The sequence below is a fragment of the Sporobolomyces koalae genome (genome assembly GCF_050403365.1).
Source record: "Sporobolomyces koalae JCM15063 DNA, S_koalae_JCM15063T_v1_ctg38, whole genome shotgun sequence".
NCBI classification, from domain to species: Eukaryota; Fungi; Basidiomycota; class Microbotryomycetes; order Sporidiobolales; family Sporidiobolaceae; genus Sporobolomyces; species Sporobolomyces koalae.
Window position 1 is genome coordinate 114,572 of NW_027481733.1, and position 13,656 is coordinate 128,227.

At 55.8% G+C, this 13,656-nt stretch overlaps 4 protein-coding genes across 4 annotated transcripts; 3 read left to right on the forward strand and 1 right to left on the reverse strand.

The window, feature by feature from the left end:
• Positions 1-25: 25 nt before the first annotated feature.
• Positions 26-3,114, forward strand: JCM15063_000651 (pre-mRNA-splicing factor CWC22; the record flags this gene model as incomplete). Its single annotated transcript, XM_076680474.1, has 8 exons — positions 26-114; positions 193-589; positions 658-855; positions 923-1,319; positions 1,392-1,550; positions 1,639-1,787; positions 1,855-2,358; positions 2,425-3,114. 8 exons carry the CDS (start codon positions 26-28, stop codon positions 3,112-3,114), a joined length of 2,583 nt encoding a protein of 860 aa, XP_076532433.1.
• A 265-nt stretch (positions 3,115-3,379) lies between these two features.
• On the reverse strand, positions 3,380-5,119 carry JCM15063_000652 (transcription initiation factor TFIID subunit 7 family protein; the record flags this gene model as incomplete). The annotated part of the gene is made up of 5 exons (XM_076680475.1): positions 3,380-3,478; positions 3,551-3,649; positions 3,735-4,225; positions 4,326-4,398; positions 4,475-5,119. 5 exons carry the CDS (start codon positions 5,117-5,119, stop codon positions 3,380-3,382), a joined length of 1,407 nt encoding a protein of 468 aa, XP_076532434.1.
• Positions 5,120-5,561: 442 nt separating this feature from the next.
• On the forward strand, positions 5,562-8,367 carry MCM7 (DNA replication licensing factor MCM7; the record flags this gene model as incomplete). Its single annotated transcript, XM_076680476.1, has 8 exons — positions 5,562-5,599; positions 5,672-5,834; positions 5,904-5,963; positions 6,028-6,251; positions 6,319-6,637; positions 6,703-7,273; positions 7,352-8,223; positions 8,284-8,367. The coding sequence occupies 8 exons, from the start codon at positions 5,562-5,564 to the stop codon at positions 8,365-8,367; spliced, it is 2,331 nt and encodes a 776-aa protein (XP_076532435.1).
• Positions 8,368-9,103: 736 nt separating this feature from the next.
• Positions 9,104-13,546, forward strand: JCM15063_000654 (uncharacterized protein; the record flags this gene model as incomplete). The annotated part of the gene is made up of 4 exons (XM_076680477.1): positions 9,104-9,151; positions 9,231-11,949; positions 12,018-13,345; positions 13,430-13,546. 4 exons carry the CDS (start codon positions 9,104-9,106, stop codon positions 13,544-13,546), a joined length of 4,212 nt encoding a protein of 1,403 aa, XP_076532436.1.
• Positions 13,547-13,656: the final 110 nt, after the last annotated feature.

A 13,656-nucleotide genomic window follows, 5' to 3' on the forward strand; every position in this document is an offset into this window, starting at 1 on the left:
AGTCTCCGCACTGCACGGGTCTAGGATGTCGCGCTCGCCGAGTCCTGCGCAATCACCTGCGCGAGACCGCTCAGAGGACAGCCCGCCGCGTCAGACCAGGAAACGGCAAGTCACGTCTTGATCAGTCTCAGCCCCCAAACCCGCCGACTGACGCTTCTGTCTCGATGATGCGAATCTGTTCTGCTGTGATAGGTCGCCCGCATCCCGGTCTCCGTCTCCTCCCGCCCGCCGTGCTCGTGCCGATGCGTCGCCTCCCCTCGCACCCATCTCGATCCCCCGCTTGCCCGACAATGATCCGGCACGCAGGAGAGAGCGCGAGCGACAGATGGCACTCGCGGCTACGAACGACGGTAGCCTCGTCATCAAGCCAAAAGCGGACCCAGTCGCCGAGATGAAAAAGATGCAACTCACCCGAGGCGGTGGTACCTACATCCCGCCTCACAGGCTGCGCGCCATGATGGCAGAGCAAGAGGCCGAGGACAAAGAGGGTGAAGGCTTCCAGCGCATGGCGTGGGATGCCCTCAGGAAGAGTATCAACGGTCTCATCAACAAGGTCAACGTAGCCAACATCAAGCTGCTCGTGCCTGAAGTGAGTCCCGCTTCGAGCTGCACATTCGACTTCGCGATGATACTCATCTTGTCAACTTCATCCCTCAGTTGTTCGGGGAGAACCTGGTCCGAGGCCGAGGTCTCTTTGTTCAATCCGTCATGCGCGCTCAAGCATCTTCCCTTCCCTTCACCCCGATCTTCGCCTCCCTCGTCGCCATCGTCAACACGAAGCTTCCGCAGATCGGTGAATTGCTTCTGAACCGCCTCATCCGCCAGTTCCTGTCGAGTTACAAGCGCAACAACAAGGTCCGTTCTCTCTCAGGTACACGATCGAATTGTGCCAACCCTGACTTTCGTGTTTTGGCCTTTGCAGCCTGCTGTCATCGCGACCGCGACCTTCCTAGGTCAGCTTGTGAACCAGCAAGTTGCGCACGAAGTTCTCGCCCTGCAGATGCTCGTGCTGTTGCTCGAGCGACCCACGGACGACTCTGTCGAGATTGCCGTCGCCTTCATGCGTGAAGTCGGATCGTTCCTCGCGGAGCACTCGGCCCGTGCCAACAATGGTATCTTCGATCGATTCCGTACAATCCTCAACGAGAGCGGGATCGACAAGCGAGTGCAGTACATGGTCGAGGTGCTCTTCCAGGTTCGCAAGGACAAGTACAAGGACAACCCGATCATTCCCGAAGGGCTCGATCTCGTCGAGGAGGAGGACATCATCACGCATCGCATCTCGCTCGATGACGAGGTGAATGAGCAGAGGATGCTCAGTAAGTTGTCGCTTGCACAAGGTTTTCATAGCAGGTTCCGCGGAGAGCTCACATTGCACTTGTTTCGTCTAGATGTCTTCAAATTCGATCCCGAATACGCTGCGAACGAAGAGGCCTACGCCGAGATGAAGCGCGAGATTTTGGGAGACTCTGACGAGGAAGACGAGTCGGGCGAGGAGGGCGATACCGAGGAGGGTAGCGACGCCGAGAGCGATGTCGACGACGGGATCAGTGAGCTCTCTCTCTACCGATCTCGAGACTTTGTCTCTCTATGCAACTGACAGGAGCTCTTTCGCTCGGTTTCTTTCCCTTTTCGCAGAGGCTGATGGAACAGTCGATGTGCACGATCAAACGGGCGCCAACAAAGTCAACTTGCAGCGCAGCATCTACCTGACCATCATGTCTGCCCTGGACTTTGAAGAAGCGACTCACAAACTACTCAAGATCGATCTCGGTCCCGGTCAGGAGGTGAGCTTGGCATCCTTCCTGTTATCGTCGCCAACCTGGCAGGTGACTGACTCCTTGATCTCGACAGCAACTCTTGTGCGAGATGGTCGTGCGATGTTGTTCGCAAGAGCGCACATTCTCGAAATTCTATGGTTTGATGGGTGAACGGTTCTGCAAGCTCAACCAGGTGTGGCAGACGGCATTCGAACAGCTGTTCAACGAGTTTTACATGACGATCCACCGAGAAGACACGAACAAGTTGCGCAACATTGCTCGATTCTTTGGTCACCTCCTCATGACGGACGCCATTTCGTGGACGGTCATGGACACGGTCAAAATGAACGAGGACGACACGACTTCCTCGAGTCGTATCTTCATCAAGATCATGTTCCAGGAGATCATTGAAGGCATGGGCTTGGTCAGACTGAAGGAGCGCTTCAAGGAAGATCAACTGCAACCTTTCCTCGGCAACATCTTCCCGCTCGACAACCCGAAGAATACTCGCTTCTCGATCAACTTTTTCACCTCGATCGGGTTGGGAGCTGTCACAGAAAACATGCGAGAGCAGCTCAAGCGTGCTCCTGCTCTCATGGTGCGTCCCTTTGACTCTGCTTTCAACAACGGTTCTGACACTGACAACTTCCATCCTCGCTTACAGATGGAACAGCGTCGTCAGCTTGAAGCGGCAGGTGCCTCGTCCGATTCCGACTCGTCGTCTTCGCTGTCTTCGTCTTCACTCTCCCCCTCGTCGTCCGATTACTCCTCCGACGACTCGCGCAACAACAGACGACGATCCTCTCGTCGTTCGCCTTCCTACTCTCGAAGCCCTTCGCCGCGTCGCAATCGAGGCGGACGACGCAGTGTGTCCTACTCGCGATCGCCGTCTCGTTCGCCGTCCCGGTCGATCTCGCCGCCACCCCGATCATCACGTCGACGAGGTCGCTCGCCCTCCCGATCGGTCTCTCCCGCCCGTTCAGATTCGCGTTCGCCACCGCCAAGACGGAGTCGACGAGACCGTTCGTACTCGAGATCTAGATCTCCACCTCGTAGTGGTACCAACCGGAAACCGGCGTACCGAAGAGGCGATTCGAGGTCGAGGTCGAGGTCGCGTTCTCCACCTCCTCGTGCAACCGATTCCAAACGGCGTTCACCTTCGCCGGTCAACACGGCACCAAAGAAAGATTTCGTGCATCCGGATCGAGCGAGGTTGGCTGCGGCGTCAGGACCTCCTCCTATGAGGAACGGAGGTGGTGGGCATGGAGGATACGGAGGAGGAGGAGGCAGAGGTCCAGGTGGTGCTCAGAACGACAACAGGCCGAAAGACAGTGGTTGGGGTTCTAGGCGTTAGTGAAGTGGATCCAGGCAGCTCCTCGGTCTCTCTTTCTCTTAAAAGCTGTGTACAGTCGTTGTGAATCACTTTGTACCACCCGCAATCATTCCTTCTCGGAGTCTCGATGTACCCATCTCGACTTGTGAATGCTCCAGAAAGAGCAAGCTCGGTTGTGCGTATGGGAAACGCTTGTTGCTCTTCTTCTTTCTTTTCCCGCAATTCTCGCGATTATGATTACAACAACTATTTGCAGAACTGCAAGCCAAGTAAACGTTCTTTCTGTTCAAGAGGTGTCCATCGCGGAAGTCCCTGAAGCCGCATGCACGACTGATTCGACTGGAGGAGGGTTCGCAGCTTCGGCGGTCGCGGCAGCAGCAGCATCCTAAAACGAGAACCAAAAAGTCAGCCAGGTGTTGTCAGGATTGAGGGAAGAACGTTTTTCGTGTTGACGCACTTCTCGCTTCTTGTCCAACTCGCGAACGGCCGCGGTATGTTGTGCTCGTTTCGAATCGCGATCGACCGTCAACTTTTTGATCATCTCTTCGAAACGTTTCTGTGTCGACAACCAAAAATTCTGTATTAGCTCACGAATCGCATGGAATAGCAGCAGCAAATGCAGTGCGTGAGAACAAACTTGCCTTGAAGATGGGGTTCGCTGCTTTCGCGAGTTCGGTTTCTTTCGACGCGATCGCCTTGTCGAGATCTCCCATTTCTTCCGCAAGGAGTTTGATCCGCTTCCTCGCTTCGGCTTCCTGAGGATCGACCGCATCCTCCTGTGCATCCTCGTCATCGTCGTCGTCCGAGCTCCCTCCAAACAACCCATCTCCATCTTCGTCGTCGGAATCATCGTCGTCCGATTTGTCCATCGCTTCGAGTCCCTTGTTGATCTCGTTCGCGAGGTCCGAATCGTACCCACTACCACCCTCTTCGTCCTCATCGTCGTCTCGATCTTCGTCGTCATCTCCTCTTGCCGATTCGCCGTCGTCCCCTTGGTCGCCGAACTGTGCGGGTGAAGAAGCGACCCCGTCGGGACGTGGAGTTGGAGCACCCACCGAGCCGCCATACGGGTTCGACTCGCGTTGAGGTTCGTACTCTTCGTCGTCAGACGGCACATCGTAGTCAAGCATCTCTGCAGAAACGAGACGAGAACGCGGAAGGGAAACAAAACACATGTAAGGTCCTTGCACCCAAGTGGACCGCCGTCGAGAGTTTTGCTTTCAGATACTGACCAAATTGCACTTTTTCGGCTTTCGCGTCTGCCTCGAGAAGTTTCTCGACCGCCGTTTCAACTTGTTCGATCGTCTGCGACAACAATCGACGGAGGGGAGATGTCGTCAGGTTTTGGGCAGCGTGCAGATAAGGTGCCAAGGGTACTCACCCTGCGATTGATGCGCCTTCGGAACCTTCGCTTCCGAACATGTTTGAGCGGCGGCGTGATGCCATGTGGGTAGACAAAGTCTTCAATGTTGAAGGTCCTGCCCGTCGTGACTTGAGCCTCCTCCTTGATCTCTTCCTCGACGAGGAGCATCTGGCTCACGTCGGCAACCTTGACCGTTTGACCCCCTACCCCGGTCAAACGCTGACTCTCGAGGAGGGCAGGCAAATCGACAAGTTTGGCTCCGTACAGCTTGTTGCCCATGTGAAACACGGCTCGACGCGAATCCTTGAACTTGAACCAGACATCGGGAGGCAGTTCGCGTCGGTCGGTAAGATCTTTCAACCTCGGAGCGATCTCGGGAGGTACCCTGAGAATGAATTGCTCCTCGACCGCGAGAGGTTCGTCTGGATCCGAGTCGAGTTCGCGATCCCATCCAACCGTGTCTGCCGGTCCAATGTGCGAGCTACCGTTCGCACCTGCTCCTACCTTGAGGCGCAAGCGTCTGCCGATGCCGTCCTCGCCGCCGCCTCCACCTCGAGCGCTGTGCGAACCTTCGAAATCATCGTCCGAGTTGTTCGCGAGGCGATTCACACGTCGTTGCCGCCGTGGTCGAGTCGCTGCGATCGTGCCGGACCCGCCCTGCATCGAATCGGATGTCGAAACGCGCAAGTGGACGAAGTCAGATGGGAATATAATTCAATACAATTGCGATGCATATGACTATCATGAACGAGGTTTAGGCTACGGGCGCAGCAAAGTCGTGACTCTCGAAGCGCGTCCATGTTCCATTCGACTGAAAGACCAAGCCAAATACGTTCAGAATGACACCAAGTGTTGAATACTCGCGAAATTGGCCCGCGGTGCGCCGCAGGGTGATGAGGAAAAATAAACGCGCGTCGAATTCGAGCGCCTTCACGCCGATCAGACATTCGCGCCCCCCTCCGCCTACGCACGCGACAGCTTGGCTGTCTATTGGAGCTTGTCTGCGAGCCAGTCGTCCTCTTCGACAGCCTGTGCCGTGGTCCGAACCTGCTCCGAGCAATTGATCGCGTTGTGAACCCGCTCGACGCGTCCGACAACTCTCGACATGGCCGCACTCCCAACGATCGATCTCGGGCTCGACTAGTGAGCGTGTCTTTTGACCACCTTTTCTCGAGCTTCGAGTTGCTGATCCTTGCGATGCCTCGCGACGCGCAGCACCGAGGATCTGGATCAGATCAAAGGTTTCCTCACTCGCTTCAAGACCCAACCCGGCAAATCACGCAATGGACACGATGACATGATGGCCGATCTCGACGACGAGCAAGACATCGAACTCGAGGAAGCGACGGTCCCGAGGCACAAATACGTCGACATTCTCGTCAGTTCTCTCGCTTCTTGCCCGCATTGCAATGCGCGTGTTGACATGCCACTTTTTCGTGTCGTACAGCAACGCGTTGCGAACCGAGATCAGGAGCGAATAGTGATCGACCTCGAGGATCTCATGGAGGCGAGTCTTTCATCTTTATCTGCCAAGCCCGAGCAGGTTCCTGACTCGTTTGCCGGGAACTCAGGATGGAGAAGAAGGCAGAGCACTCGTCGCACAGATTCAACGCAACACGCAGCGATACGTCAAGCTGTTTGCGCGTGCGATCGACGAAACCATGCCTCCGAGCACGGTTGACCTCTCGACCAAAAGCGACATTCACGACATCATGCAGTACCATCGCAACAACAAGAACGCACAAAACGAGGAGGCTGGTCAAGCCGTGTTCCCTCCGCAGCTCATGCGACGCTAGTACGTCGGTGTTGCCTAGACGCAAAATCGCTCTCGTCACGACTGACCTTGTTCATGCTCCCGTTAGCAATCTGTATTTCCGTCCGCTCCGTTCCGAACCGACTCTCGCGGTTCGACAGGTGCGCGGTGCACACCTCGGCAAACTGATCACCGTTCGAGGTATCGTCACCCGAGTGTCGGAAGTGAAACCGCTCTTGCAGGTCAACGCGTACACCTGTGACTCGTGCGGTGCCGAGATCTTCCAAGATGTCGAAGGCAGAAAAGTTACCCCGTTGGACTCGTGCATCAGCGAGGTGTGTGAGACGAATGGCAGTCGGGGTCAACTCTACATGCAAACGAGAGCGTCCAAGTTCACGCCATTCCAAGAATGTAGGATTCAAGAGATGGTCAGTCGTCGGCTCTGGCCCCGTCTTTGTTTCATGCTGCAGAACTGACCATTCATTGTCGACAGGCGGATCAAGTCCCGGTTGGTCACATCCCCCGCACGATGGTCATCCACCTCTATGGCAACCAGACCCGATCCGTTTCACCAGGAGACGTCATTCACGTCGGCGGTATCTTTCTGCCCATCCCGTACGAAGGTTTCAAGGCGATGCGAATGGGACTCCTCACGGATTCGTTCCTCGAAGCTCACCACGTGCACCAACTCAAGAAGCAGTACGAAGCGTTGCAGGGATCTCGCGAGATCGACGAGCAGGTGTACCAGGTCACGCAACAGAACAGCGTCTACGAACATCTCGCGACTTCGATCGCTCCGGAAATCTTTGGTCACCTCGACGTGAAAAAAGCGCTCCTGTTACTCCTCGTCGGTGGAGTCACGAAATCAGTTGGAGACGGCATGAAGATCCGTGGTGACATCAACGTGTGCTTGATGGGAGATCCTGGTGTTGCCAAGTCCCAGCTGCTCAAGTACATTGCCAAAGTCGCCCCGCGTGGCATCTACACGACCGGTCGTGGATCTTCTGGTGTCGGTCTCACCGCTGCCGTTCTCCGTGATCCGGTCACAGACGAATTTGTTCTCGGTGCGTCCGCTTCCTTCGCCTAGTCAAGTTGTTTCTCGTGGTAGCAACTGATTCGCAACTCGCTGATGACAATGATAGAGGGAGGAGCTCTTGTACTCGCCGACAACGGTATCGCTTGTATCGACGAGTTTGACAAGATGGACGAGTCGGATCGGACAGCGATTCACGAAGTCATGGAGCAGCAGACGATCTCGATCTCGAAAGCCGGAATCACAACGACCCTGAACGCGCGCACCTCGATTCTCGCGGCAGCGAACCCTCTCTACGGTCGATACAACCCGAAGATCTCTCCAGTCGACAACATCAACTTGCCAGCTGCGCTCCTGTCGCGATTCGATCTCCTGTTCTTGATCCTCGACACGCCGACGCGAGACGACGACGAGAGGCTCGCGCAGCACGTCACGTACGTGCACATGAACCGGGAAGCACCCCCTCTCGCGGCCGAACCCGTCTCGCCGAACGTCCTGCGCCACTACATCGCGCGAGCTCGAACGGTCCGACCGGTCGTGCCAAAGGAAGTTGCCGACAAGGTCGTGCGCGAGTACGTCTCGCTGCGCAACCAGCAGAAACAGGACGACGATCGTCAACAATTCTTCACGTACACTTCGGCACGAACTTTGCTCGGCGTGTTGCGAATCGCGCAGGCCGCAGCGAGGTTGCGATTCTCGGACGTGGTCGACTCGTGTGACGTCGACGAAGCGCTCAGGCTCATGAAGATGAGCAAGGCGAGCCTGTACGAGCACGAACATCGAGATCCGGCCGAGGACCGTTCGACGCCGACACGGATCTTCAACCTGATCAAGCACATGGCCGAGTCGGGAGCAGGTCGCGCGGACGACGATGACGAGATGGACGTTGACGACGACAACAACACGTTCAACCCGGTCCAAAGCATGGCCGAGATTCGCGAGCGAGCGTTCGCTCAAGGGTTCACGCAGGATGATCTCGATGTGAGCCGTACGAGTCTTTTGTCGGGTGCCTTCGGAATGCTGATGTCGCGGATTCTGTAGGACTGCATCGCTGAATACGAGGAAATCGGCGTGTGGTATGTCGACGAGAACCGCACGACCCTGACCCTCCAACAGAACGAGTAGATCCCTTGCTTTCCAACTTCTTCACCCTTGCGTCGCTCCCATCGCGACGTTCTTTTGTTGTCCCATCAGTCTTTGTCCACTCGTCGTCTGTGCTCCCGTTGTGTCCGCCTTCCCGCTCGTCATAATCTCCTGAACTTGCTCTTCCCGGTGTGTACTCGGATCTCTACCGATTTGCTTCATGTGTCTAGTATCTCTTGCGCCTCTACCCTGCCATCTCAATACCCATTCTGCTGTCCGAGCTGAGAATCGAATCCGTGTGGGAATGAAACCAAATTAAAGACAATTTAAATTAGCTCATCGCATATCGCATCTGTCTTTGCCTCCTCCTTCTTCTGTCGCCTTCTTCCAGCTCGAACCCTGCACTCTTGGGGTTGAACCAGCTATTGATACTGTGGGTCTGCTGGCGTCTCTTGTAATCGCTCATCGGCAGGGATCGTCGCCGTAACGCCCGCAGTCTGGCGGGGACTTTTGTTTCAGTGTGGGGGGGCCGGCCGCGGGGTCAGGCGAGTGGATCGACAAAGCGGTGCAGTCCTTGCTAGAGACTGTTGTCAGTTGCTGGTTCCACTCGAGCCGAGTGCCAGTCAACCACTCGTACGACTCGCAGCAAAGAGGTGACGCCAGAGCGACTTGACGCTGACCTTCTCTTTCGCACGACTCGCCAGTCAGCAACAGACCCGTTTCAACCAGCGAACCACATAAGGAAGCTCTCAGCACAGTTTCAAGTTGGGGAGTGAGGATGAGTGCGACTACGAACGGCTCGGGAACGTCGCCCGAGGTTGAATTCGTGAGTTTCGGTTTTCACACAGTGCAATGTTCTCGCCCGATTCATTCGATTCCTAATGTCGGTATCGTGAGGGGTGTAGGGTACTTTTCTGCGACTGCCCCATCAGAGTCGCACATTTGCACGTCCTGCCGATGCCTACATTCCTTCGAGTCCGCCTTCACGCCCAATTTCCCCTCCGCCGACACTCGCACCTTCCCCAGCCGTCTACCTGCATGGTCGACCTGCCCCAGTCGTCAGCAAGATGAGGCAAGGTGCACCGAGATTAGGGGGTCTCGGTCTCGGAGGCATCGTCGAACCGAGTTCTCATACGCCACCTCCTCTCCCAGCCCGCAAACTTCCGCCTAGCAACGCTATGGCGTCAACTCCTGCTGTTGGGCCACGTGCAATACCTCCGGTACCAGCCGCTTCGAAACCTGCGTCAGGCACGGAGATCCGAGCACCCAACCTGCCACCGAGCACGACGGCGAATTTCGATCCGAGCGCAGGATTGCCGCAAAGACCTTTCCTGTCTCCCGAAATGGACAAACCGACTGCTCGAGAAGGTGCTTTCGCACTCGATCGACCGAAATTCGAGGACGTGCTCAAGAGAACCTCGGACGATGAAGAGGAATCGCAGGAACAAACTCAACTCGATCGATCGCTCTCAACTGGAAATGACCGGGAAGCAACAGCTGCGCCGCAATCTCCATCGAGAGAAGGGTTCCCGTCTCCTCCAGTCGCAGAGCAGGACAATGACGATCTGTTCGACCACTTCAAATCTGCTTTAGTTCTCAATCAAGCTCCCGAACCTTCCTCGACGGCTGAACAAAGTGGAAAAGGTCTGCTGGCGGAGGATGAACCCAGCGACAACGATATGGTATCAGACGAATCGACTGGCGACTCTTCTTTCGCAACGCCAGAAACCGTGCCTGTCTCCGACGCTGAGGAGGAGCACATCCCTCGGTTAGCTTTGAGCGAAAATGCCGACAAATCATCTCAGCGTCCTGCTTCTTTCCAGGAAAAAGCCGAGGAGGCAAAGGCTGGGGCGCAAGATGAGGACGAGGAGGAAGAGATTGCTTTCGACGGACCAGTCGAACTCGCTGAGAACGACCAAATCGATGATCACGATCGAGCGCGTACTGCCGACACACTCGATCGAGAGGTCGAGGAGGATAGTACACCGCACATTCAGCATACGTCTACTTTCGGGGACCTCGAACGATCTTTTCCGCCGCTGTTCTCAACTCTCGCAGAAAGTCTCGCTTTGAGAGCCGACAAGACTTTTGCTGCGGAACGTTCGACAGAATCGCCTACTGTATCTGCAGCAACATCGGTCTACAACAGTCGAGAACCATCCGTGTACGCCTTGCATCTCGACGACGACGAGGGAGAGCACGAGAAGCACTCTGCGGCTCCTGCGGATCCGCCCTCGCCTACACGATCTCGCGAGTCAAGCCTGCACGAACAATCTCCATCCTACTCTCAAGGAGCCCGAAGTCTTGACGAGGCAGCTGCACAATATCCTTCACCACCCTCGTCTCCAGCTACTTCAGTGCACAGTTCGCTCACTCGAGAGGTAACACAACCTCCAAACCCACCCCCGGAAGATTTTCCCATCTATTCCTATTCCTCGAATGCACCCGAAAAGCATCCTCGCGATGAGCCCGAGTTCATTGAGCATTCAACGGATTCGCTCGGTGTTGACCATGTCACATCGTCAGAACCTCCGAAGGAGCCAGCATCCTCAGAATCCGAAGCTATGGATCGTCATGAGGATCGGCCTGTTCCTCCGCCGGCAAATACAGCATCGCACGCGCCTCAGCTCACATCTTCGCCTTTTTCCGACTTCAGTACGCGGGCCCCACGTCAATCTCGGTTCTCATACTCGGGTCTGGGACTTCGCATGCCTTCGTCGATCTCGCCCAGAGCCCCTCTCGCTCACGAAGCGGACCAGACAATACCGGCAGCACCTTCAGCCCGCCGTGAACAGACGGAAGCCGCACCTCAGGTCGACCTGACAGACAACGCTCGAGCAACCGAGAGAGACACTGTGCCGGCAGCGACCACCGTACTCTTTCCGTGGCTCTCGTCACCAAAGCATGTCGAAGCGCCTGCAGACGTCGAAGCAGGCGACGAGCCCGGACCTCTCGCTTCCAGAGAGCTTCCCTTTGCCCTTTCGAACCATGCAGACGATGGCTCGAGTCCCTCATCTCCATCCGCCTATGCTCCCTCCTCGACTATGCCGAGTCCAGAGATCTCGCGGGAACCACTCAACCGGGTCGATGCGCTCGAACCACCTCCACCTGCTTCCAATCCACCTGACTCACCAGTGCCGGAGTTCTCCACTTTGCCAGCACATGTCGCAAACCCGGAGACAGAGACCGTTTCACCTCTCGAAGTTGCTCAGCTGCCACCAGGTCAATCGACGTCCAAGGATACCGAAATTGTCGAAGCGCCATCATCGGCTACTGCTCCAGAAGTTGCGCAAGACGATACAGAGCAAGCATCAGCAGTAGGAGTCGCGGTTGACATTGGAACTGCAGTCGCAGGGGTCCTCGTCATGGGGGGTCTCGCAGTTGGGCAGTCGGCGTTGAGAGGGCTTGCAGTCGGATGGTCAGCGTGGAGAGGGGCCAGCAATCAGCCGGTACTGCCAGAGACTCGAGTCGTCGAGGTTTCGTCAGTGCCAGAAGAGGCAGAGAAAGACTTCAAAGACTACGCCCGACCTGTCCAGGCTTCAAGTCCAGCAGAGGAGAGTGCTAAAGCAGAATCTTCGGTCATATCAACAGACTGGGGAGAAGCAGAATTTGATGCTCCCGAGGGTAAGTCTCGCATGCTCTATCGAACGAGAACGACGTTCTGACTCTTGATTTTCTTATACCCCTTGAAGGATTTCTCGAGGAATTCAAGCGCGCAATGGCCGAAATCGGGGAAGAAGATCTTGCGGCCAACGAGCAAGCTCAGATTGACGCTCAACTCGCTGCGTACGAATCGGCGACTCGTCAGCACGTTGACGCAGTCTCGTCGCCGACACTATCGGACAACTCGTCCCTGTCATCGTCGTCGACACCTTCAATTTCTAGAATCGCTCGCTCGAGAGAATCGTCAGCGTTGCGATCTCAACCCGAAACAATCGACGAGGACAGCGCAGACGAGGAGGAACGCGAGCTAGAAGACCTCATGTCTTCCGTTTGGGAGTCCCCTGGGCGGCGGTCTCGAATCGCTGCCGACCTTCCTACCCGACATGGCTTTGCGCCTCCGCCTGGCTTGACTGGATCGTTCTCAGGAGTCAATCCTCGTCCGACGTCGATCTCTTCGTTAGGGTCAGTTCAATCGAATACTCCGCCTTCGACTCCAGCTTCACCTCGACAGCCGGCCAAGCTGTCAAAGACCTCGAGGTCAATTCTCGGGTTTGGTCGAAGCAAGTCGACCACGAAGCTCGCAAAGTCATCTACTCCACTTCCACCTTCTCCCTCTCTACCCGGCTTGAGCCAGTCGCAATCTAGTAGGACGTCAACGAAAGCGGCTCAAGTCGCGCCTGACCAATTGCGTGCTGCCGCGTCTCGGTCGATCAAAGCGCAGTCGGTCCGATCGAGCGAGTCCATTTCGAAAGCCGAGGACAAACAGTCACAGCTTTCCAACTCGTCTTCGCACAAGACTGCGGGTCGAAGGTCGTCAATCTTCAATTTCGGGAACGGAAACAAAGAAGCACCTCCAATCCCATCGATCGAGAGTCAAATCAAAGACACGACTTATATCAGTTACAGCAGTGCGAAACTCGAGAGGAGGACTTCGAACGCTTCGTCGATTTCAACGGGATTGTACGCTTCGCGAGATCCGTACCTCATTACACCCTCGGGTCCGACTTCGATTCCTGCGTCTCCTGCATCTCGAACAGGCAAGATCGATTCAGTCTCATCTTCGAACAGTCAGAACGCACTCTCTCGTACGGAAGATCTCGGAGGTGCTCCTCTTGGCAGACGTAAATCGTCTCTCCGTTCCGGTTCGGCGTACGATCGTCAGTCACAACGCTCAGCCACGAATTCGAGCATTGTCGATCGAGACACGAAATTGTATCGAGTCCGGTTCGGGAACGCGGTAGGAGGAATCGGGTTGAGGTCCGTTGCTGACAGTGAAGCGGAACGCGCTGGAGGTGATCGGTATGGACAACGTTGGGTCGGGATTGGGAGAGGCAGATACGGCAACATGGTCATCAAGGTCAGTATCCCCCTTCTCTTTTCCTTTCAAATCCTTCTTCGAATGGAACAGAGACTGATACGTCGGTTTTTGCGTTTTTCCCAGACGGACGAAGAGAGCGACATGGTTTACGCTGAACAAGTTGCCCAGATCAAGAAGAAGTGGAGAGCGTTCGGATCTGAACAGAGTCGAGATTGGGCTGCGGTCAGGATCGACAAGTGATCATAGCTCGAGCACTGCTGGAAAGGATATCATCTTGTTGTTGTTGTATGCTGCTGCCCATTGAGTGACATTTTGCAAAGCCAAATCTTACAGAGAGAAAGAAGAGAAAG